Here is a 24970-nt window from a genome sequence, read left to right as displayed (position 1 = left end):
GTCCCTATTGATTTTTGCTAGATGCGCTCTTATCTTCATGGTAAATACACAGGGGAAGTACAGAGATGCTCAGTTATTTGGCAGAATTTTTGCTATCTATTCTTAAGCATTTGCGTTAAGCCCTTCTAGTGACCATAGGCCCCATTAATTGCTCCATCTCCTTTTTTTTTTTTTTGTGGTATAACTGTTTAGCTTTGCGGTAAAGATAAGTGACACCGTCAGATCAAAATATAGTGACTGAATTATCAATATCATGGTGTTCCCGAATTCTGGCAAGCAGTGAATGGAACATGGGTCATGTTCACTGCCCTCGCTTGTGTCTAGATATAGAATAAAATATTGCATACCAGATTTGAACTCTCATGGATGCTCAGAACTTCTCTCTGGTCAGCTGAATGAATTTTACTTGCAATAAGTACATGACTGTTTGCATCCAGGTCATATGGTGGCTTGATTTGAATCTTCAGTGCATATAAACATTATTTACAGCTGAGTCTGTGGTTATTTTGGCTGAGTCAGCCCAGCAGGACAGGGCATTCCAGAGGCATCTTTGCAAAATGAAGGCTGAAGCCTTGTCAGAAAGGATGTGTTAGTCTAGGAGAAGAATGATATCTTGGGAGACTTTGCCCCAAGTTGTCGTGAGTGTTTTCATGACAAATTCTTTTCTCCTCTTGGGTAATGGAGGCACAATGTCACTTCACCAGATCAAAGACACTCAGTGGTCTTAGGGTTTTCTTCCAGCTTAAAAGTTCGCAGACACAAACCAATGAATCCTATGACTTTTATATCTATCCCCTAACTTTCCCAGCAAGGCTCCAGTCATTGACTTGGTGGGGAATGAATAAATTGCTTCACCTGTCCAGGGTTCAGCAAAATTAGAATGATGTTTGTCTCCTTGATAAATGGCTGAGAGCACTACAGTTGAGAAGAGCTGTCAAATTGGGGATTATTGAGTTCATCTCAGCAGATGTCTCAAAGCAGACTCGCCATCTCCTCCTTGACTCCTTCATACTTTTGTTTAACATTTGTAAACATTTGTTAACATTTGTAAACATTTGTAAAGTGGCCACAATTCATGCTCACTTTGCAGTGCAATTTTCCCCAGGGCAGAGAACCCCTAACAAAAATTTTTGCTCTTCATTACACTTAACACAGTTACAACATGCCAAATGACAAGTGTGATGGCCTGTCAAGAGTAAGGAAGAAGAGACCTCCTCCCCTTCAAGCCCAGCAGAAACTTTACCTTCATGCAGGTATTTCTGCTTGGACACAGACCACTCATGTTATCTACCTACCTGAGTTATTCCAGACTCCAACAACTCCAGTTACCTAGGTGTGTCTGTGCTTTACCTAGAGCAGAGCATCCCTTCTGCCATCAAAGGCAAGGAACATCTTCCCACTGATCTTTACAAGTCTTAGTTAAAATTCAGAAGCACGTCTCCCTGCCACTGGACCTCAAAAGACGCTTCATGAGAGGATGGGTCACATCTTGCTTAATAAATTTCCTGTCACACAGCAGGGATCTTGACCAACAGGGCATTTAAAGTTTCAGGCTTCTTTGAAAGTCACTAGGAGGAATGCATTAGCTTATGATATGCAGGAATATGGATTAAAAAATGGATCTAATTTCTTCTGGTTTTAATCCAATGCAATGAGTAAAACATTTTCTATGTGGATCAGCTGTTCGAGGGGAAGGAAACAGTGAATGTTACTGCATTTATTCATAAAATCCAGTACCTAAAGTTCTGAGCATATACAGGCAGAAGATTGCTTACTGTCTTAAAAAATAGAAAGAAGAGAAGGGTCAGAAAGGTAGGTACAAAGAGTCAGGCAGCACATTTTTAATGCCTGCAGGAGATAGGCAGGTTGAACCTTCTGGCATTATTCTGACACCTGCAGACATAAGACCCCTGAAGTGTTCTTGATGGATTCCCTCACCTACCCAGGCACTGACCAGGAAGCATTTTCAGAAGAATGAGGACAGTTTATACTATGGGATTTGATTATGTGCATATCATGTCTACAAACCCATCTGCCTCCAATGACCAGAGCCTTGAAACGCTCCTAATGCTGGAGCTCCGAGCATGCACTAAGCACAGGAGAAGACAGGCAGAATGAATGGAATTTTTCCTGGACTGGGAAAGAATTTCCCGAAGTGGCTTTCTGGGCACTACAAAATCTGGATGACATCAATGAATTTAGGACAAGGCATGGGGGGGATCTGTTGGAAGTGCTGGTTCTCTGCCTGGTTTTGAAAAAGACCATCAGTATGGTACCTCTGTAGGTGATCCTGGGCCCTTGAGAGTAAAATCAGGACTTGAAAGCATAGTCTAAACAAGATTTAGCTATGACCACCTGCACTAGCCACCTCTGCCCATTCATACATTATTTATGTTGGCTTAGGAATATTTGAGGCTTCCTTCCAGATTCTCTTTCCAGTTTGTTTTTTTTTTCTTCCTGGACAACTGTATGCAACAGCTTATTTCTGACATCTCTCAGTAAGCTGAAATTTTCTGGATAGCAAGTGTTTGCCTATTAGTGAATACCAACATCTGTCCCCCAGATTTAATTTCATTGATCTTATTAGAGTGGTCTCCATCTGGCCAAATACAGGCATCTCTATTATAGGTGTCTGAAGGAGGTGTCCTAGGCTCCTATAGCCCACAGAGAGAAGCCCTCCCTTCTGCCCATCCATATGGGTGGGATTCAGCTCCCAGACAAGACACCTACCTCTAGCAGCATTATTTGGTTGCCCAGCCACGGATAGCCAGAGCCATCTGAGATATGCTGGGGTATCTGTCACGTCCACATGAGGCTGGCAGGTAACATACAGCACTTATGAGAGAGCTGAGCTGTTCTGCAAGCACTACTGGAGGTCAGGTGGGTGCCCACAGGCCATCTCAGGTGTCACAAGATGAGCATGTTTAGGCAACTAATGCACACCCTATGGAGTCCTGAGAGCTGTGACTCACCACAGGGGTATCTCCTTCAGGGTGAGATGCTCTGCAGGCAACCATCACGTTATCACAGCATACAAGCACCAGTTCAGTGTCATCTCCCAGGGCTTCACACTGTCTACATGCTGGCTGGCAGGCTGACTCCAGCGTGAAGAGATCCAGCAACTTTGCAAGCAAAACAAGGCTGGTAGGGAAGTGGAAAAATACCTCCAAGTTCTGCACAGAGCTGGCTTGAGATACCTGAGGCCATGAGCTGCCCAGCCTTGCAAGGCCAAACCTGACCCCTGCTTCCTCCTCTTTGCCTACTTCTCTGGAACAATTAAGAAGAAATACATAAAAGACTTTCAGCTAACAAAAAAAAAAAAAAAAGGATAGCCATTTTTTGTCCCTTTATAGAGGTTTTGGGTGGCTATTCTCCTCTAAGCAACAGCCATTGTAAAAAGCAAACATCAAATACCAAAGAGATCAACAGCTCGTCTTGGAAATAATAACAGTATTCATCAGTCCCTGGCACTGTGCATGAACCAGGAGGATAAAATCATCTTAAATTCACATTTTGCACGTACAGAAATTGGGAGTGAGTGGAATCCCAAATCCCCAGGTTGAACATTAAAAACGCAAAGCTCCCACGAGGAGAGGTGTGATGCATCCCAAGGCATTTGAAACACAGCTATAGCTGCAGCAGGGACCAGCGCGTGGGAGCAGCAGGGTCTCATGTCGGCACACTCTGATGCATCAGACAAAACATTTTGTATGCCATTTCCAAACTAACATAGAGTGTCACCTTCACAGTTCTTTACCCCAGACGCAGCTGCATTTCGGTGATGAGGGAAATGGCCTCATTAGAGAAGAGTCAGATATACATGTTAAAAAAAAAACATCATTTTGAGCTACCTGTATAAAAAGAGGTTTGTTAAGGCAAGGGGAAGAGGTAGATTTTTCTTCTTACGGTGACACATTAGGAGGAGGCTTATGCAAGTGTCACTGAGGTAAGCAAGATCAGAAACAGATGTGGAGTATAGCTACAAACAGGATGTGAAAATAAACTCATTACCCCATCTGCCCACCGTAAACAGTGTGAAATTGGCAGCAAGCAACGAATAAAAATCCAGACAAATGGTCTTTTAAAGAGAGCAGAGGGAGCTGGAAGTTCTGCTGTTAGAAAAACCGAGGCACAGAAAGCTCAAGACCCAAAGAACCTATTGCAAAGCCCAAGCCTTACTCACCTGAGGTTAGTCTGGGCAGAGCTAGAGGATGTTCTCACAGTGCAGAGCCTCCAAGGTACAATTTTTGAAGACCATTCTGTCTTTGGGAGAGATCAGGTTTTGCTTTTGTCCCTGCCTGTTAGGAAGCGCCATCTATTTTACCAGTCACCCGATTTTTTTTTCCCCCCGAGAGGAGCTGTCTTAATGGTGCATAAAATTACTCTCTCAGGGGTAGTGTGAGGAGAAAAATGTGGTGTTATGTTGTCTCCGTTGCAAAGACATTGCTAACAATAAAAGCCCCTGAATGATTTGGTTCTTAAGTGACGTGATTATCGAATGGGTCGTTCGCGATGCTCCAGTTAAAGTTGCTTCAAGCACCTCTGTCATAATGTCCAAACGGGACTGTTTTATGCTTTCAGCTTAGGCTCTAAATATTCACCCCTGGCCTTTGTTCGGTGAGGCAAGACTCAGCTTGAGGATATATTTACTTAAAATTTTGCAGGAAAATTTCTCAAATGGTCAATATCTGCTTGATTTATTTAAAGTGGGATCCCAAAGTATTTTACAGCTTTTACAGGCTGCCTGTGTTTATAACTGTCCTGGGGAGTATCTTCTGCAATTCATGTAGCGGAGAGGGGAAAGGAGGGGTCATAACTTCTATTTTAATCTGCTTTTCTAGCTGCTGACATGACACTGACAAAGTCATTTCTTCTGGAATGAAATCTGCCACCATGCTTTATTTTAGTCCAGAGGAGATTGTTTGGAGAAAGCCAGGGCACAATCTGCCCCTGCATTTCTCAGTGAGGAACATGAGTGAATTTTTCTTTCTTTCTTTATTTTTTTCTTTCTTTCTATTAAGTCTGTTTAGAAATGTGCAAGGAAAATTCAACAGTATCTGAAGGCAGAGATTTCAGCATCAGCTTTCTAGATCTCAGAGAAATTGCAGAACAAATGATGTTTCAGGGAAAACGGTTCCTTGTGTTCATATTTAAGATCTGACAGCCCAAAGCAGTTTCCTACATGTTGCAAATTGTTTCTCTCTCCACATTTTGGCAGATCCAAAAAGGTATTGAGAGCTAAATAAGCCAGATCTATGAATAAATAGGGGGTAGTGAAACTCAAAATTTGAGGTGTTTCAAGATTTGAGACAAGCGAAAGCTTGGGTTTGGCCATGGGGCACTTCAGAATAGTCTGGAGGTTGATGAAAGGCTTTGCATTTGAGATTCTACTGGGATATTTCAGGATAAACCACCTGGTGGGTTCACTAAAGTTTGTAATAAACAAAATGAAAGTATCTGAACTCCAGATGCTGCCTTCTACTGTAATCACCAAAAGCAACAGAAGCAGCTCCTTCTAAACCATAATGCTGTGGCTGCCATGGGAAGAGAAATTGATATCCTGGGCTTGAGGGGGGAACTGAGAGGAATAGAAGGGTTAAGTGCACATAGAAATTCAGGGCATGGGAGCTAGCAGGTGGAAGGAGAGAAAAGAGATTGCAGAAATTGATAGATTCCTGGACAGAGGAGGGATCTCATGAAGAATTTTAATGTTGTCTAAATCAGTTTTCACTAGGAGCAGACATTAGATGCCCTCAAAGATTGAAAGTTGCCTTTACTAAGTATGATTTTCCCCCTGTGCCACTGGTGTCCTGGTACACCTTCCTAGCTACTCTCTGAAGTAGGAGAGAAGCAGAATGATGTGTGAGGGACAAGCAGTTCCTTTGGGAAGAGTTTGAGAAATCGTCTTTCAAGGTCTTGATAGCAGCTTATTTTTTTTTTCTAACACAGCAGGATCTGAAATGATGTTACAGGCATTGGGACCAATTGTCCCCTTCCTTAAGCCAGGTTTCCATCTCTGTCACACTCCCAAGTCGTGGTGCGGCCAAGCCTGATTCATATCAACATGCTCTATTTGAAGTACAAAATCATGAGTTATGCTGCATCTCCTTCACATCCCTCGGAGGTCCTTCCATCTGCTCCTGCCCCTCTCCAAAGCTGCTGGACAGAGTTGCTATCAGTCCTACCAGGAGGGCCATTCAAGAGTAGGACGGGTAGGTCTAGACATTTAAGAGGCATTTACTCTCCAAATGGGGAAACCACCATGCTATCTGCCTGTTTAAAGACTTCAAACCAGGCTCACTGCTTTTAGGGTGTACATGATGAAGGAGATTTCTGTCTTTGTGTGTGAAGTAGACATCCTAGCCTGGTGCAGCCTATAAGAGTTCATATCCCGCATTACCTTGCTTCATCATCTCACAGTTGTTCTCTGGTTCTCTTGCAGAAGGTATGGCAGAAGCTGTCAGCTCAAGCAGGGACTGCCTTCAAGCAGGAGAGTCCTGCACCAATGACCCCATCTGCAGTTCCAAGTTCAGGACCCTTCGTCAATGCATTGCGGGCAACGGAGCCAACAAGTTGGGCCCGGATGCCAAGAACCAGTGCCGGAGCACAGTGACAGCCCTGCTTTCCAGCCAGCTGTATGGCTGCAAGTGCAAACGAGGCATGAAGAAGGAGAAGCACTGCTTGAGCGTCTACTGGAGCATCCACCACACGCTGATGGAAGGTCAGTCAAGGAGGGGGGGCTCATTTCCTTCAGGTCTTCCTAAAAGGGAGGAAACACAGCAATACAGACTTTCTGAGAGCTCCCCAGTAGCAAAGTAGAGGGCAGAAAGGTCTTCCCTGTCCGATCTCTTTCCATCTTACAACACATTGATCCATTCAGTAATGGCATTTTGAGCATTCACCCTTTGGCCAGGATGGAAGGGGGATTTGGATCAGGTTCTCCCAATTTCATACCATCTGGGTCATTATATAGAAAGCAGGAACCAGCCCTTCAGTGACCTCATTTGGGCCTGAAGAAGAATAAAAAAACACCTAGAATTTCACTTTGGAAAGGACCAAGATGTCTAGGGTGTTCACAGAACAGCTTATCCATAGGACCCTCTTGGACTATTGAGGCACATTTATGTCTCCTTTCTAGAATTAGGGATACTTGCCTGCTCTGGCCAGGGGAACCTACAGTACAGTTTTGCAATGCTGCAGGAGGAATATGATAGGAAATGTGGTGGGACTTGGTAAATTTATTCTCTTTGAGAATGGAGATGTCCTTTATCAATTCAGACATTATAATAAGGTTGAAATCCTAAGGCTCTGCCTTTCATTTTTTTTTAGTGTGGCCTTTTTCATGATGTTCCCAGGATGCCTTGAAATCTTTTTCTGAAGAGATGCAGGATATACAGAGTATGATTTTCATTTAAATAGATGTTAGCCAAGACCCTGAGAGCCAGAGATTTTATAGAAACACTATACAAAGTCTAGGCACTGAAGAAAAAATATTGTGAACTTAGAAAAATTCACTCTCTCGGAAGATTGCAAGTGCCCCAGTGTCTTTGGGATAGTGAAGATCTGATGCAGGTGACATCAACCAGGAATTTAAATTGTTCCCAGAGCCAGTACTTAGAAAGTTTGGATTTTGACATTTTTTAGGAGTCATCATAAAAATGCAGCTCAGTGACCATAACTCTTCCATGTCAAGCGGGTGAGTATTTTATGCACCGTGAAAATTAAAATGGGGAATAAAACAGAACCTTTCAACTACAGGCTGCGAAAAAGATTAATAAAATGCGGCCAGCTGAAAGCTGAAAAGAGAGGTTCAAGAGTGATAAGATAGGCCAAAAGGCCAAGTAAAACAAAGAGGATGAAGAAATAATGCTCAGGCTTACTAGGACGGGAACGGCTCAGTCAAGTTCCTGGAAAGCTTTCAGGACCAGAGCTTGCAGGATGGGGAGCTCAGCGATACACATTGACAGCGGAAACAGGAGGTCTCACCACCTAGGATCCAACCCTTTTCCTAATTTCTTAACAAATGAATTTGTTTGCATTGGTGCCTCAGAAAGAGGTGGCAAACTGGCTTCTCCATCCCTCACAAGAATTTGAGTCACAATCCCTTCCCTGTCGACCTTTATGGTCTGAAGTTTTGGACACAGCTCAGCTCGCCCATCCTCCCTGCTTCTCTTTTAAAGCAGCTCTCCTGTCTCCTTGTCATGCAAACCAATCCATTTAGGTCACTTTCCATCATTCCTGCAGCTCCTAAATGGCCTTTCCTCCATCATGTCTTTGTGTTGGAGACTTCTGGATCCACATCTCTTTTGATTCAACTTGTTTTTCTTTTTTTCCTTTCTTTCCTTCTTTCTTTCTTTCTTTTTTTGAGTAGAGAAACTCTAACAGTATCCCAGGGGTCTGAGACCCAGGTGTGAATGGTGCGGGGCATGGGAGGAATGGGAGACCGTGAGAGGGTTGTTTCTGAAGACCAACAAGACTCTCCTCCACTTCTCTGCTTGTTGTGGTGCCCTGACCCGATGTGTTTTTGAAAGTGCCAGGTTCATTTGCGATGCTGATTCACACTCCCAGACCTTTAATTTCCCTGGTTTAATTTCCCAGGGGAAATATATTTCATAATAGTCACATGTCCTGAAGTCCTTATACATGTTTAATTGACTGAGAAAGGCAACCAAGCCACGTGCTCCATTGTAGGGCTTAGTCTTTCAGTCCTGCTTACCCAGGAGGCTGCAAAAAGCTTCCTAGAAGGCCTCTTATAAAATCAATTGTGGAAGTGCGTGCTCAGGGAATTTACAAAGCATACTATTTACTCTGCTTCTCTGGAGCACGCCTGTGTTTAGCCACCTTCCCATTTGGAGACACAATAACACGATGACAACCCGATAACAATTCTCTGATAAGGTGCTATATCATCAGGACATAAAACTGCTATGCCGGAACATACAAATGGGCCCCTCTCCAGTCAGTAACGACGTGAGATATTTCAAGGAAGGTGTAAAGCTGCCTTGTAATGCACCTGTGGTAATTGCACTGGGCTGTGTACCCTGGGAGACATTTCTTCCTGACCGCAGCTGGTAATCAGCATATGCCCGGAGCATGAGGTTTGATAGTCCTTTTATCCCAGCCAGTACATCTGCTACCTCTGTCCGTATCCTTCTAAGTGTCTAATAAAAAGAAATGATACTAAGCTCTTTGCTTCAACAATATTCCGCGGTATCCATCAGGATGACAGGGCATTACAGACCATTGAGCGGATGAAAGGGAAGCACCGATTGAATAAAATTAGCTCCCCAGTAACTTAAGAATTAAGACGGGGAAGTTTTGGTAGGAGTTGTGGGTCATTAGCTCCATGTCAAGTAAGAAAGGGCTGTTGGCAAGGAAAAGGAGTGAGGTGTTAATAAACATGACTACTTGTGTACTCACGCACAACCCCATGCACAGCCTTGCCTCTTTACCAGAAATATGTAGGGACAACTGACCCAGAAAAGCCATCTAGAAATCAGCAAGAGGTGATAGAAATTGAGTTAGAAATGGGGATATATGGGGTGATACAACAACATGCATGCAGGGAGTTGATGGCTTTAAGTCTGTCCATGAGCAAGAACTTGCGTCATAGTCTCGAGGTGGGGTCCTAAGAGGCAAACCTCATAGATTGGCCAAGGACTTGAGTTATCCAGGGTCACAGCTGAGCAGATCTCTGAGGGATTGCCCTTCTCCAAGGCTGTGGTATGTCTTTAAAAGCTATTTGGATCCTCTTCCCTTATCTACAGCCACACTCAATTCCTGTGACTATGAGTATCCACTCACCTATGGCCTTTAGACTGGAGCAACATCCTCTTCACCCCACCAAGCAAACATCCACTGGCTGTGCTGAACTTGGGCATCTCCTAGGGTCTTGGTTGCCTTCTCAACAACTTGTCCTTTTTTCTTACCAGGTATGAACGTGTTGGAGAGTTCTCCTTATGAGCCATTTGTCAGGGGCTTTGATTATGTCCGGCTGGCATCCATCACTGCAGGTAGGTGGGTGGGAAGATGCTCTTTTACAGGCTTGTTTTAAGTGAAGTATTGGCTGTGGGATCAAGATCTACAGACAAGAGAATCCTTTGTGGTCTCTTTTTGCTCCATAAAAAGCACTGCATGGTTCAGGCCTTACATTTACGTTTCCAAAGAGCTGTCTATGATTCCTGGGCTAAGCTGTTGGTAGAACATAGTCTCAGAAGAAACACTTGTGATTTTTGTCCTTTGGCCATTTCATTCCTGTACTATGAGTGGGCTGGGACTAAGGGAAGAGACATGAACCTGTGAGCCTAAAGTCAAGGGAGCTGAGGTAGAAGGAATTTTCCTGTCAGATGACCATACTTTTTAGGAGCTCACCTGAAAAGAAAAATGGAAAGCAAACTCCTCCAACTTTTTATGAGGAGGAGAAAGAAAAACAAGGGAGGAGAGAAAGAGGGAAAGAAGGAAAGAGAGAGAGAGAAAGAAAGAAAGAGGAAAAGGAGGGAGAAGGAGAGGGAAGAAAGGAAGTAAGCAAGCTGAGCAGGGAAGCTAGACAGAAGGAAGGAAAATGAAGAGCCATTTAATTGGGAGAAAGAGGGTAAGTAGAAGCTCCTTCACTTAACAAATCAAAAATTTGTGTAAGGGCTGGATGTGATTGGTACCAAGAAGTCCCTGGTGACCGTCAGGAATGGAAGACCTGGTTGTGTAATTGTCCATAAAGAACACCTCTCCTTGGGTCCTTAGACAGCTGAATGCAGTTTCATCTTCTGTGTCATTAGATCACAAATTGACTGAAGACTGGCCCACAGGTTCTCATCTTCTGGTCTTTTTTCCCACACCTTGTCAATCAAAGGGGATTCTGGAAAGATCTGGGAAAGAGAAGAGGGGACAGACAAGTCAATCAGTGTGTGCAGACTATTTTTGGGATGGGAGATGCATCAGTCAGCCTTCACACGCAATTTGCCTCAGGTCTCCTGAAAGCTGGAGGACAGCTTTCCTGTTGTAGGAGAAATGCAACAGCCATATCTTCCCACCTGACATAGTTCCTGGACTGTGTGCCTCAGCCTCTCAGCTTGCCTCCACTCATATGGACTTCCCCAAGTAAAAGAGGCACCAAGGAGATGAATTCACTGTAAGAAGTAACATGTCTGATGTTTCCTTCTGTCTGCCTGGGGTCACTGGCTTCTTTCTCTGAATTTTCAAAGGCTTCTAGAGTGCGAGTGGGAGGCAAGATATTTCATCTCATGCCCTGTTTTGAGTTTAGGGTCTCTTAGGTAAGCATTTCCATTCCCCTATTGCTTGCTTTGGCATTGTCCTTAACATCTTGATGTGTTGGGATGTCCTCCTCAAATGAGGTAGATTCTCCATCGCAGGTGAATCACCTGCGTGATGCAGAAATGCGCTAAATAATAGGTTATGGTCAGGTATTACAAGGCACTTGGACATCAGTCCCAGGGCCAAACTCTGTAGTCAAAACGGTCAATAACCCAGCCTACTGCCCATATCCCAATCACAGCATTTAGCCCCAAGCTCTGAGGGAACTCAGATCTGTGTTCTGCTCAGCATCACATAATCCCCTTAATAAAGCAAGCGGAGCTGCCTGACATCTCTCAACACCCTCGTGGGCATGAACTCTGGGCTCAGCAGCTCAAAGGGCAGCGTGGTAGCTATTACACCATCAATCACTAGCATCACAGCTGCCAACACAGCCAAAGTTCAGCTCTGCTTATGCACCACAGCTATGGGGAAGTTGTTTTACCAGAGTTCTTTTCTGTCACTGAATTACCTGCCCGGGAGCAGGCAATGTATGCCGAACATGCCTCTGATAAGCTCTCCCCATGCGTGGTGTGGTTGCTGACCTTCAGACATCCTCAGATGGGATAAGGAGAGGGGACTGTTAGTGATGGCAGTGGAGAGAAAGCAGCCAGGGCCTCCTTGGTCCCTCAGGGCAGTAGGGTCTTTATAGTCTTTTCCAATCATAATGATTTTATGATTCAATGATTCTAACAAAGGGAGATGAGCAGTGGCAGATGAGACCATGCCAGGTAACAGCCAACCTTTGCACGGGTGGATGTGCCCAAACATCAGTCCTGTTGCAGCTCTTCCTGAGCTATCACCTGTCTCTGGGTTGGGGACTGGGGCTGGCATGCACCCAAGCGAGGAAAGAGCAATCTGTCCCCACAGCTGGCAGATGTCTTCAGTCGCTGCAATGGCAAGGCACTCGCTAGGCGAAAATGTCCAGGAGAAAATTAACCCATCAGCCTTTGACAACCTGACATGGTCACGGCGGGTGGGGGAAACAGGGGGAGAAGTTCTCCCTGACCTCATCTCTTGTTTTTGTCTCCACTTGAATGGTTTGAGCATGGAAAGTGGAGCAGGCACAGAGCTGCTTGCTGGGTCGTGGCCTTCTCTACCAGAGTTTTCCCCTTCTGCTGGAAGTTCTGCAGGGCTCTTTAGAGTGAGGAGAACTCCAGGGATAGAGGCATTTATGCATGACTAACTCCTTGCCAGGTTTTTTAACACAGACCAAAACTGGCTGGGCAGCAAAGCAAACAGGCCTGGAGCAGCAGAGATATATCCCAAAGGATTCAGCATCCATCTAGGAACATTGGACTTTTGATTTTATCTTGTTGTGGTTTCTATTTATACTCATCAATGCCTTCTACAACAACATGTTACAACCTATTGCCTTGCATCTCTCCAGTGCCCAGAATTACAGGATCAGGGTCACTATAGCATCCTCTTTCAAATCTTAAAAAAAAAAAAAAAAAGAAAGAAAATCGTAGTAATGCAGTGAAACATAAGGCATTCACATGACCCCATGCCAAATCAGAGCTACAGATATTTTAAACCTGTTGTTGCATAAATAATTTATGGTCCCCATTAAAAATGTACAAATGGAATTATGTCTCTCCACTTTAATTGTAGTAGTGATTTAAAAAGTACATCCTTCGTTGTTGCGGGGGAAGAGGAGAAAAGCTAGTGTGTTCACTCTGATTCATTAGCTGAATGGGTAATGAAATTGTTCCCAGCAACTGTTTCCTACACATTCACTGACAGCTCCCCAGTGTAAACTGATGCTCTAACAAAATTCATCTCTGGGCATTTTTAAAGGGAAATATCTGTGTTGTAGGAAGGCACAGAGCAAGAATTTCACCCATCATAAAACAGCTTCATAACTTGGGATTCAACTTCCCATGTGTAGTAAACAGTGAGGACAAGAGAAAGGGGGAAAAAATAGCTAGCAGAAGGAGCAACCGATATCATCAGTGAAAATGAAGGAATGCAGCCAGTTTTGAAGTGCTCAGAAAGGCTGACAGTGTTTTAACACTTGTCAGTGATGATTGGCTGGCTTTAACTCCTGGCTAAAGATAGGACTTGACTCTGCAACTCAAATCTGTCATTCAGGGGATTTTTTGCCTCCATGAGAAATTCTTCTCTGCGGGATAGAAAGTCCTTCTAGCTTGCTTCAAGCCATGGGCTTAATTCAGAGATGAAAAAATGCCGTCGAATGCATTTTTCTTCTAGTGCTCCAGGACCTTCATCTTATCTCTTCTATGAGAAAGAGCCTGACGTCCTGCCCAACTCCTGCCAGGGCTTCTGCAACATTTCCCACTGTGCAAAAGAGCTCTGTCCATCTTCAAAGTAGCCCTGAAATCAGCGTTGTACAGGTAGACTTTCCCTCCCACCTATTCCCCAAATTTGCAGAAAATGTTGCTGAGTTCCTGGACCTCTCTTTACCTACTAAAGATGGAGTGCTTCTCACCAGCTACCAGAGGGTTTTTTTTTTCCTTTTTTTTTTGCTTTCTTTTTTCTAGTAGTTCCTCCTTACTGCAGGTTTTCATCTTCTTTCTCTGCCTACCCCCATCACTCCTTCTGCTCTCCCAGATTGCTCATCTTGTGCTCGGACTTGTCATCCTCCTCTTGCTTAAGACGGTGGGAATGCAGAGAGATTGCACCGAGGCCAAGGAAGGGATGACCTTGTGAAAGGTGTGGAGAGAGGCCCACTGGCTCTGCACTCTCCAAAATGTGGGTAAATGCAGAAAAAAAATGCCCAAGGCCTCCGGAGAGGCCTGAGGAAACTCACTACACAAGGGAGCAAGAGTCACGTGAGAGAAATTGCAGTATAAAGGTTAGGGTAGACAACTGATGTGTCAGAGGGGCATTTGCTGTCTTTGCCACTGACTCACTGTTTGGTCTTGGGTGACATATTTCTTCTCTGGAAAAAGAAAGAGAGTTGTTTAAAAAAAATCCAATTGTGCTGCTGGACCCAGCCCTGGCATAAGCAGACAACATTTTTGCAGTCTTTCCCAGACCCTGAGGTAGTTAAATCATGAAGATAAAGTGCTATGTGATGTCTAGGGCAGAGCAAAGCCTCATTTTATTATATATTTTATACCAATATGCAGAGGAGCTTGGTGGAGCAGGCTTTAAGCTGTGAGATTTTCCCAACTCACCAGTTGGGAAAGGTAAATAGATAAAGCACATTTGGCTCTAATGGGACATGGGGAGCCAATGTGACCTTTGTCCTGCCCCAGCATCTCCAAGAGGATGGTGGTATCACCAAGGTGATCATGAATGTCCTGTTGTGGGTACTGCTATCAGAAGCAAGGTGAGCACCAAACCCCATTGGTGTCTCCTGCCCATACTGCAGGCTCCGAGAACGAGGTGACCCAGGTGAACCGGTGCCTGGATGCTGCCAAAGCTTGCAACGTGGACGAGATGTGCCAGCGGCTGCGGACAGAGTATGTCTCCTTCTGCATCCGACGCCTGGCCCGGGCTGACACCTGCAACCGCTCCAAGTGCCACAAGGCGCTGCGCAAGTTCTTTGACCGTGTGCCGCCCGAGTACACCCATGAGTTGCTCTTCTGCCCCTGCGACGACACGGCCTGCGCCGAGCGCCGACGGCAGACCATCGTTCCCGCCTGCTCCTACGAGTCTAAGGAGAAACCCAACTGCCTGGCGCCTCTGGACGCCTGCCGGGAAAACTACGTCTGCAGGTAACGTTGATGCTATGTGTTGTGCTGGAGCCTAAGAAGGTCTTTTTCAATGGGTTTGGGGTTGGGTCCTCAAGAAACACTCACTATGAAAAGAGAAGGTGCAAGCCAAGCAGGGTTGGTGTGTGAAATGCTTGTAAACACTTTCACTGATCCATCTCCTTCCATCCACCTTCCAGAGCTCAGGGCAGCCTGCAGGAGCACCCAAGCTGTCCTAAATCTCAAACCCTTGTGGATACCTAAAGAGTCATGTTTTTTGTTTGACTAGAAAAAAAATCATACGCATAAAATAGCCTTCTTCTGTATAAATTCCTGGCAAGGTTCTTTCTGGATCTTATGTGGTTACATGGGATCACCAGCTAACATTAGTTCTCAGGGATGCCTTTGACTTTATGACATTTTAACTAGAATCAACAACAGACAGTTGGATCCTAAGCATGAAAAGAAAGAGAAGTGATTCCACCTCCTCTGCATCAGCACCAGTACTCTGCATGTGATCCGCAGCCAGTGCTCACGTACAAAGTTGGATTATCCAATCTTTAATTATTTTGGACATGCAAACTTCTGAGCTGTACTTCCAGCAGTCACCCCCTAGCCAGGATATCATCTTTAAAGTACATCATTGAAAAAAAAAAGATCACTTCTTTTCGTAAGGGACAATAAGGGCAGCAACATTGAGCACATCCTCTTGGAAGGGTGGACTGGTACTAATGCCCTCTTGTTTCTTCTGGAAAGCACCCCAGAAATGCTACTGATGAAGAATAGTGAGGTGTTCACCTGAAACTGACTCAGAAAAATAGAAATCCCTTCCCAGAGACACACCAGGTCCTGCTCAGAGCTTTCCTCCAGCTATGCAAGGGGAAATGGATCCGTACTGCCCTCTCCCTAACAAGACCAGAAAGCCAGGTGGGAAAGAAGACATTCCAAGGGGAGAGCGCTGCTTCCTGGGAGGCTGGAAGCTGTTCCCACAAGCAGCACAGCTGTTAATTATCTGGTTCCTTGAATGCGTAATATAAAACATCCTCCAGAGACAGGGCTGGAGCAAGGGGTTGACGTGTGACCCGGTCAAAGCCAGCAGTGCAGAAACTGAAAGGACAGCCAGGAACAAATTGCGGCACTTTGAAGAAACAGAGTAAAATACTACAGTGCTAACCCTGCCTGTGCTGTTAAGTCTTCACTCAGCTTCTTCAGAGCTGTAACCCCTTGAGTTCCCCAGCTTTGGCTTGTGGCCTCTACTAACATGAATGGTGTAAACCTCGTTATTAACAGCCCACTCTCCAAAATAATGCATCAAAAAAAAAGAAAGGGGGGGCGGGCAAGAAGAATTTGCCTGGCAATGGCACAGAGGAGGGGTGAGGGGGTTGGTAATGGGCATAATTGGGAGTGAAACAGCAAAATAAAAGAGAAGGCTGCAAGGGGAAGGGAAGTGGGCTGGAAAGTTCTGGTTGAAGTGCTAATGGTGGCGAGAAAGACTCCCAAGTGGTCTGGAAGACAGAGTCTGTTTGCGAGGAGCAGTGTGCCCAGCTTCTCAGGGCTGTCCATGCAGAGCAAATGCTTTTTGAGACACATGGGTGGAAGTCATCTGAAGGGTCCTCATTTTAGGGGTCAGCAGTGCTAAGGCTCACTTGAGCTTCCTAAGCAGCTCAGCTGCCTTCTCTCTTTACATGAGGATGGCTACTGCATTTTGGTTTGGGGCCTTGAGACATTTCCCTTAATCTAAAGATGACCTCAGCTAGGTTGAGAGCATAATCTTTCAAGAGGGAGGACCTGGTCTGGATTGATGTTCTTTTCAGCAATCTGGACTGATGCTCTTTTTCAGCCCTAAAATAAGGGCTTTAGTCTCTAGGGGAAGTTATGCCTCAACAGTCAGATAACGGCAACAGAGAATAAATCCTTCACTGTCTGCAACATCTCTTCCCTTGAAAACCAGCTTTGCACACCAAAAAACGAAGAAACATGTCTGCTAAAACTGGACTTTTCTTGTTGGCCAAGAGAAAGTCTATAAAACACTATCTATAGCAACTCTCAATGTCTCCTCTTGGGATGATAAATTGCACTTCTGTGTTTGTTTTCAGGGCAGTAGGATGTAAAATGTGGTATCTGTTCAAACTGGCTTAGCAATTCTTCTGCAGAGTAGAGGACTTTATGAACATGACCCCTTCTGTGCGAATGTAGCAGCCACCACTTGCGGCTCTGTGCTTTTATGTCCCTTTCTATGCTCTCCCTCCGTCAGGTCACGTTACGCAGAGTTCCAGTTTAATTGCCAGCCATCCCTGCAGGCTGCAACTGGTTGCAGGAGGGACAGCTACGCTGCCTGTCTGCTGGCATACACGGGGATCATAGGTAAGAGACCGTCTTCTGCAGGTCTTCCTCCCGGGCCCCTAGATGGGAAGCATGCCTTGGTCTTACTCTGGCCAGCTGCGGTCTAGGAGGACAGTAAGGTGCACAGCTGAGATTGAGATCTCAGACAGATGCTGGTCATTATGCAGTGATTAAAGAAGGCACTGAAGCCACAAGCAAGGGGTAATTTCAGGATAGCTGCAGCTTAGTGAATTAAGCCATGCAACACAGGTTGCTGAACCATCCTAGCTTCTCTGTGAGGTACAGACAGAGGCTCAGGTACCTGGGCTGTCCCAGAAATCTGCTCTGTTGGTTGTTCTCTGATCTCACCACTGGTGTTGCCACTGGAAACAGCTGTCCCCTGCCATCTTGATGGCTTCAAAGGGTGACAGACTGGGTTTTTGGATGCTGCAGATACCCAGCTGGCTGCTGTTAGCCTAAGCACAGCCAGAGTCCAAAGAGAAGGGCCAATGGCCTTTGGACTTGGGCCATCTGGAGATAAGGGTTAGATGGATAACTCTTTGGATTTAATTTCACTCCAGTTTAATTCTTCCTTAGTTGTCTCTGGCCATTCTGGATATTCAGTTTCCATCACAGCGTGGAAATTTCTACAAACATACATACCTATTTTTGAATACTATTACAGAACCTGAATTCTGAAGAGCTATCCAAGAGCTTCAAATGATAATAAATAAATATATATACACATGTATATGTACTACAGGCTTTGTCAGTGTTAGAATGAACAAAAGAGATGCAACTTCCCCTCTTTTTCTCTTTGGGAACAAAACAGACCTGTGACACACGCACTTGAAGGGTCTTGTGCTGCTGTCACGGAGAGCCTTAGTTGATGTTATGAACAGAGCAACCCAAGAAAGAATTGAGGTGGGAAGTCACTGTTGGACCCTGTTGGTCCCTGAAGGAAGAAATACCAGCTTCTGGTAACACTTCTTCATTCTCCTGGCAGGTAGCCCCATCACACCCAATTACATTGACAACTCGACTTCGAGCATAGCTCCCTGGTGCACATGCAATGCCAGCGGCAACCGGCAAGAAGAGTGTGAGAGCTTTCTGCATCTCTTCACCGACAACATCTGTCTCCGTGAGTACTTGCCCTGCACATCACTGCTCTGTCAGCGTGTCCCACAAGCTGGTGGGCTCCCTGGAAGGGGGAGTGAGAGTACAAAGATATTCACAGCACAACCACTGCCCTGGTCATCCACACTGCATAGACATGCAGCTCCCATGCTTTCAATGAAGGAGCTCTGAAGATTGTCAGAGATGTTTTTGGATGAGGCAGTCAAATGAGGAAGCAATGGGGACAGGAAGACTGGGACTTCCTCCACCTTGCACCATCAGCCAGCGTCAGTGTGATTACATATCATGTTTCTTAGATCTGAGTCCGGGCATCAGCCAAGATAAGATACTGACAATTTTACTCTAAAGCCTGCTGAAGCCTAAGAAAGCATCCCAGCCTCTAGAAAAGCCTTGGCGAAGGCTCTATTGGCCTTGTCTCTAGAGCAGATATTCAAACCCTTGAAAGAGCCAGGGAAAGTGACATCCAGGACTAGGCACTTTGGAGGCAAACTAGAAATGCATCTTCTGCCCCCCAAAAGATGACAAGTGTTGTGGATGTCTGAATTCATTAATGTCCTGGAGATGGCATATGGTCCATCCAGCAGCTGTGCTGAGGCCTTTGGACTGTCACACTTTAATAGATGTGACAAGGGGAAGTTTCCGAAGAGGCTCTTCGGCATTTTGCTGTGATCTTGTAGCACAATCACAGTGCACATCAGGAAATATTTCTTCTTTTTTCCAAGCCAATTCCTTCCACAAAACAACATTGGTCCTATAGTTAGATCAGTAACCACTTGTTGCATGAATGCCATGTGTTGAGGAGCTTGCATAGCATCCTTTCTTCAGGAGCTGAGCTGTGATACATGCAGACACAGGACAGTATACTGGCTGAGACGAGAGTGATTGGGAGAAAAGAGAGGTTCCTCCTCTTTGGGTTAAATCCGTTTTCCCCTCACAGTGGAAGAGCAGGGAGGCAAAAGAGCACTTGAAATGGTTGGAGAGAACAAGCAGATATGTCAACTCGGATGACCAGGTCTTGGGAGACTTTCAGGTCCCTTTAACTCCTTTTAAGATGCGTATAGATGAATGACGGTCCTGTGAAACTCTTCCATGTTGAAATAACACCATGTCTTAGGGCAAGTGTGCACTGATCTGATCCCTACACTTGGGTATGAGGAGTGTCTCTTTTATACTGAGACTTTGCCCACCAAACACCCTTCTAGGGCTATCTCCCTCCTCCCTGCACCTCATGGTGCCACAGATTGTGTTTCCTCAGGACATGCTGGGGACATTTTTTGCACACCCTGATGCCCCATGATGAAAGGCTTCAGGGCCCTGCAGGACCTTCCTTCCACTTTTCTGCATCCCACACACCATCTGTCCTATTGTTGGAGGATGATGGCAGTAACTGGATGATCCATGGAAATGAAAGGAATTTAGATGTGAACACCTGCTTCCTGCCCCTGGGCTTTTGAATTAGGCATATATGAGGATGGTTGGTGTTGTCGCTACAACTTGATGACTTTCCATCAAGTGGGACTTTCCATCCAAGGGCTGAAATAACCCACAGTGAGACTCGAGCCCCTGTGGCAGCCGGGTTCATAGGAGAGATATTAACTTTGCTATCACTAGTGGGTGCCAGGTTGCCTTGGCTTACAGGAGCCCAGCATATGCGATGCTGGGCCTCTGCCTGCTGTGCAGAAAATGGTGTTTACAGAACAAAGCAGGTGTCATAAGAGGAGTTCCCACACTTGGAAGAAGCCAAGAGAAAGAGGCCAACAGCAGCTCCAGCCTCTGGTAGAGGCCCTCACCATTCCCCCTGGCCAGGAGTTCATTGCTATCCATGAGGGACCCACACTGTATATGCCAGCCTGGGAGGAGGCTGGAGAAGGGATATTTTATCTCAGAAATGCAGCCCTCATGGCACTTCTCTCTCTCTCTCTCTTTTTCTATCACACAAAGAAAATGCCATCCAAGCCTTTGGCAATGGGACCTACCTGAACGCAGCCATGGCCCCATCCATCCCTCCCACCACACAGATGTATAAGCAGGAGCGAAATGCCAACAGAGCCGTGGCAACCCTCAGAGAGAACATCTTTGAGCAGCTCCAGCCCACCAAGGTAGGAGAGGGCTGACCAGGCCCTAGGAGATGCCTGACCATGCACATGCCTCTTCTGCACCTTCCAGCCCTCCTCACCTCAGCTCCTTCCCTCCTCCACCCTGTGTGCACATAGCCGAGCCTCCTCCATTGCCTAGATAACCTGGGTCACCCTTTTCCTTATCCCTTGGTGTCACCTTGCCCTACCTCTAACAAGAGGGCTATGTTATTCTCTGCCTTGACTCCCTTCTTCCATGTGCTCTTACCCATCTCTTCATTTCATGGGGGCTATGGAGAGAGGTGGTATTTCTTAGAAGTACCTGGAACATCCATGGTGAGGGGAGCCAGGACAACTGGGATCTGGTCCTGGCCCTCTTGCAGGGTGGCCACAGGACTTCATTTTAGCTCCCCAGCCTTCAGTTTCCTCACTTGTCACATGAGGATCCAAGAGGTCACATTATGAGGCTTAACTGACCGAAGCAGGCTAAGCCCTGGAAAACTGCAATGGAAAGTTTCTAGTCATCCGTATATTGTTAGTATTAAAGTAATATTAAATTAAGGTTATTATTAAATAAATAACAGTGATGTTAATTTACTGATGATGACAGTAATGTGCATTAAATATTTTATTATTAAATAAAAGCAATGACCTTGATTTGCTGCCCACTAGAATAATCTTCAGATTGAATTATTTTACTAGTGAATAATTAACAATGATCCTGATTTGCTGAATGTACAGGTAACAGAACCTGTCAGTTAACTAGACTCCAAGGACTGAGCGTGGACTTTGTGCTGGGCTAGCTGACACTTTCAGGAAGCTTCTGCATGAAAGTTTTTAAAGTCCTTTCCCTGTTTCTTTAGCTGGGAAAACACCCAACTCACTCCATTATGCTCTATTTTTGCAGAAAGGTTACCAGGTCTTGCAGGTGGCCAGAAGGAGCAGAAAGGCAACCTCAGCTTCCCTCACTATTCACATTTTCAGGACAAAAACTTGTTTGCACCCAGGAGACATCTGCCTGGCCTCTGGCCGGTGTTCTCCAGCACTGTATCCTCTAGCCAGCATGCAGTGACCACCTCCCAGTACCACTGCCCTTAGGGTGAAGGACTTGGTCAACACGTGATGGCTGCTTTGCTGAGTGGGTGTTCCCCATGCAGTAGGAGGTAACACCTAGGGCAAGAGGAGACCCATATGGCTAGAGACGTCCACGAGAGACTGAGTTGGTGGAATGGCTTTGGGGTATGGCTGTTCCTTGGCTACATGGATGCTTCAAGGAGAATGATCTTAGTCCAACCCAAGTGGTGGCCCAAGGCCCAAACCCCAGACTATGAGCTTTTGTCCAACGACTGCAGTCAGTAGCAGCCCTGCCACGTTGCCATACTCTGCACAGCTCTGTTGAACTGCAAGAGCTGTGGGATTGTGGGACCTAGTGACATTTCAAGGAAAATAGGGGAATCAGGAATCAGGTCCATCTGATATGTAACCCATATCCCCAAAGGAGGAACAAAGTTTCAGGGCAGTGGCCAGTGTGGCAGCAGCTCTTGTACCTCATGCATCCCTTGCTAGAGTACGTCAAGGCACTCAAGCTACCTTCATCACTGTCTTCAACAGAGATGACCTGGCCTGAAAACTAGAACTAGGGCTTTGAGACTGACCACCCTGGTTCTCTTTGCCTCATGCCCCCAGATAGAAACAGGAAGGTTGCATGGTTGAACACTGCAGACCTAGCACATAAGAAATAATTGCCTCTATTCTTGCATTGCTCGGTGGGATGGAGGTAGGGAAGGAATGTGCTGCTCACCCCTGCACTGCCTCTTCTCTCTTGCAGGTGGCCGGGGAGGAGAGACTCCTCAGGGGCTCCACTCGTCTGTCCTCAGAAAGCTCCAGCCCAGCAGCTCCCTCCCGCCTGGCAGGCTCTCAGCTGCAGATGTGGCTTTTCCCAGCTCTCGCCGCCGTGCCGAGCCTGTTTTTGATGTGAAGCAGGGTGGGCAGACGCCAGGCTGTGACTCTCTTCGTGTCGGTTCCTTTGAAAAACAACCAGACAAGCTACTTTTTCTTGGGGGGAGGGAGAAGGGGTGGGATGGGAAGGAGAGGTGAGCGTGTAGGTATCCCTTCCTCCCCCTCATCCGCCTGCCAATTTATTTGATTTTTATGAAATCAGCATCATTGAAACCAGCTCATTCTTGGTCCTGGCCACTTTTCCACTCCACAGCTTGGTTGTTGTCTCTCCAGCTCTCTGCGGTTGGGTTCAGAGCCACTGGCGATTCCCTTGAAAAAGCTCAAAGTGGGAGTCAGGCCCAGAAATGAGACCTGCAAAGGAAATGTGTTTGCCTGCCCCGGACAAGGGGGGAATGACTTTTGATGGATGAACTGTCAGGATGTTTCCTGAAGATCTGACTCATGATGGGGGTCTTTTGGCAGGACACGTCAAGACACGTGTAGTTCAGATGGTCTCCAGGGTTGTCCAGGACCCAAAGAGCAGCCCATCTAGTTCAGACTGAAGAAACCAGATGCTCTGGTGAGAAGGCAGCTGATTTTGTTCATCAAAGAGGATCCTGAAGCACCTCTGGAGTGAAGCAAGTGGCTGTGCTGTGCAGAACTGGTTTGCTGGGTTCATCCACACATTGCAGACGTGGTCAGCATGGAACTAGTGTGCATCTCCAAGCTGTGACTTACTCCTCAGCCCTCCTTTTAGAGAAACATGTGTCATGTATTGATGGTGTTCAGGAAGAAACACGTGTGTTGTGTTTGGTTTATGGCTAACTTTCTCACATCCCAACCTTAACACCTCTTTTAACTCGTCCTGAAATTTGTCTGGGATATGGTTTGGGGGTTTGGTGTTGTTTTTTATTTGTTTTTTGTTTTAATTTTTGGAGGGGTCACATCTGAACAGCCAGAGGCTAATAGGCTAATACTGTTCAACTCCAAGCTAACCTTGCTCAGTGCAGGAGAAATGTGTAAGTCCACAGGCAGGACTTGCTGCAAGTGCAACATAATCTCTTCTCATGTGCTGCTTGTGCATCTTGCAAAGAGACAAAGGATATTGAGTCAGGGGAATCTCACCAGCTACATAGTTAAAAGACAAGCTAGAAAAGAGTTTGCTGCGCATCCCCTTGGGGACGTAAAAATCCGGCCAATTTATCCAAAGGCCAAAGCTCCCTAGATGTTGTAGATAGGGATGGATTATTACCATTCCCCTTGCTAAAGACTGGAAGAAGCAATTGATTCTGATTTTATGAGAAATTCCTGGGGGTTTGATTCAATGTAAAGCCATCTGTGGTTCCCAATGCACATGTGTGGATATGTGAGATGTGCTTAGAGAATTTCCTGGCTATTTCTGCCTGAAGTTCTGTTCGGAGGGCTTCAGGGTTGTCCTACTTGAGGGATATGCAAGGGATCCTGGAACATCCCAAGAACCCTGTCATGCTTGCAGAGATACCAGGTAACACCTTGAAATGACATATGCCCATTAAATTTTCAGTTGCAAGAGGTTTACCCAGCATCGTAAAATGCAGCCAGGGAAGAAGCTCTACAGGGAAGGAAGTCTCTGACCTCCCTTCAAAGGGCCAGAGATATGCAGTGAATTCACATGAACATTTTCCTTTTACATAGGGCATTGGTGTCCCCTTGGTTTCTGGAAGACTGTGAGACATCTGTGCACTGAGCAACAGTGCTATTTGTTGCTCCTCTGCAAAACTTGTGTCCTCCAAGTCACATCATAGCAGAAAGTGATTAAAACCTGACTCAGCCCTTCAAAGGCAAGGAACTACCTCAGCATCATGAGGTCATGCTGTGAATTGCCTTCTTCTGTTGCTTTCCTTTAAATCCTGTGCTCATGCCCTGCTATTCTACGCACCTGACCCCAGTAACCTGGGTCTCCACCAGCCTTCTTGCATCTTCTTGCACAGGCTGGCTCTGTTTTGGTGTAGCACTCGCATGTAAGCAGGAGCTGCTTTTAAGGAGTACCCACTCCTGTAGTCACTCACAAGTTCACCCTAGTGTCTCTTATAACTTGGTGATGTTAAAATGCCACTTTGCTGTTCCTTTCTCTGTCAATCAACAAAGCCAGAAGCAACAGATTTTTTTTTTCTTGTTGTCCAGGAGAACCAGCAAACTGACTTCAGCTCTCCTCTGTGACTGATAGCCATGAAAAATAAATGTGAGGTTTCCTAGTCGTAGGCTAGGGGGATGGAGGAGACCTCCAGAAGCTACTGGGTACATTACCCTTTCCCACAGCGGGGTCGAGGGTCTGCTAACATTTTCTGGCAGATGTCTCTCTAACCTAGTTTAATAATTCCGGTGAGCAGAGATGTCACCATCTCCCCAGGATTTATATTTCACTTCAGCAATTTCTTAGGGCACTAGAACTGCCAGTGAGCATCGTGGGCCAAAGAGACCTCAAGTCCCATTGCTATCTCTTCTTGAGGCTTCCCTTCGAGGAGGATGGCAGAGCAGCAGCTAAGAGTG

At 45.9% G+C, this 24970-nt stretch overlaps 1 protein-coding gene across 1 annotated transcript in view; it reads left to right on the top strand.

Annotated features, from left to right (window-relative positions):
- The window catches only part of GFRA4 (GDNF family receptor alpha 4), a 66556-nt gene extending 42234 nt beyond the window's left edge, over positions 1 to 24322 (top strand). Inside the window, exons 2-8 of the mRNA XM_088524986.1 lie at positions 6443 to 6721; positions 9933 to 10013; positions 14648 to 14993; positions 17224 to 17333; positions 18298 to 18432; positions 20370 to 20527; positions 22332 to 24322. Coding sequence (XP_088381112.1) covers positions 6443 to 6721; positions 9933 to 10013; positions 14648 to 14993; positions 17224 to 17333; positions 18298 to 18432; positions 20370 to 20527; positions 22332 to 22481 — 1259 coding nt within the window. The 3' untranslated portion in view covers positions 22482 to 24322. The remainder of the gene's footprint in view (positions 1 to 6442; positions 6722 to 9932; positions 10014 to 14647; positions 14994 to 17223; positions 17334 to 18297; positions 18433 to 20369; positions 20528 to 22331) is intronic.
- Positions 24323 to 24970: the final 648 nt, after the last annotated feature.

This window comes from Tinamus guttatus, unplaced genomic scaffold (genome assembly GCF_059628265.1).
Source record: "Tinamus guttatus ecotype Peru unplaced genomic scaffold, ASM5962826v1 Tinamus_guttatus_pri_ptg000218l, whole genome shotgun sequence".
In the NCBI taxonomy this organism is placed as follows: Eukaryota; Metazoa; Chordata; class Aves; order Tinamiformes; family Tinamidae; genus Tinamus; species Tinamus guttatus.
The sequence above is the reverse complement of the archived record's forward strand: the minus strand, read 5'-3'. Positions and strand labels throughout refer to the sequence as shown.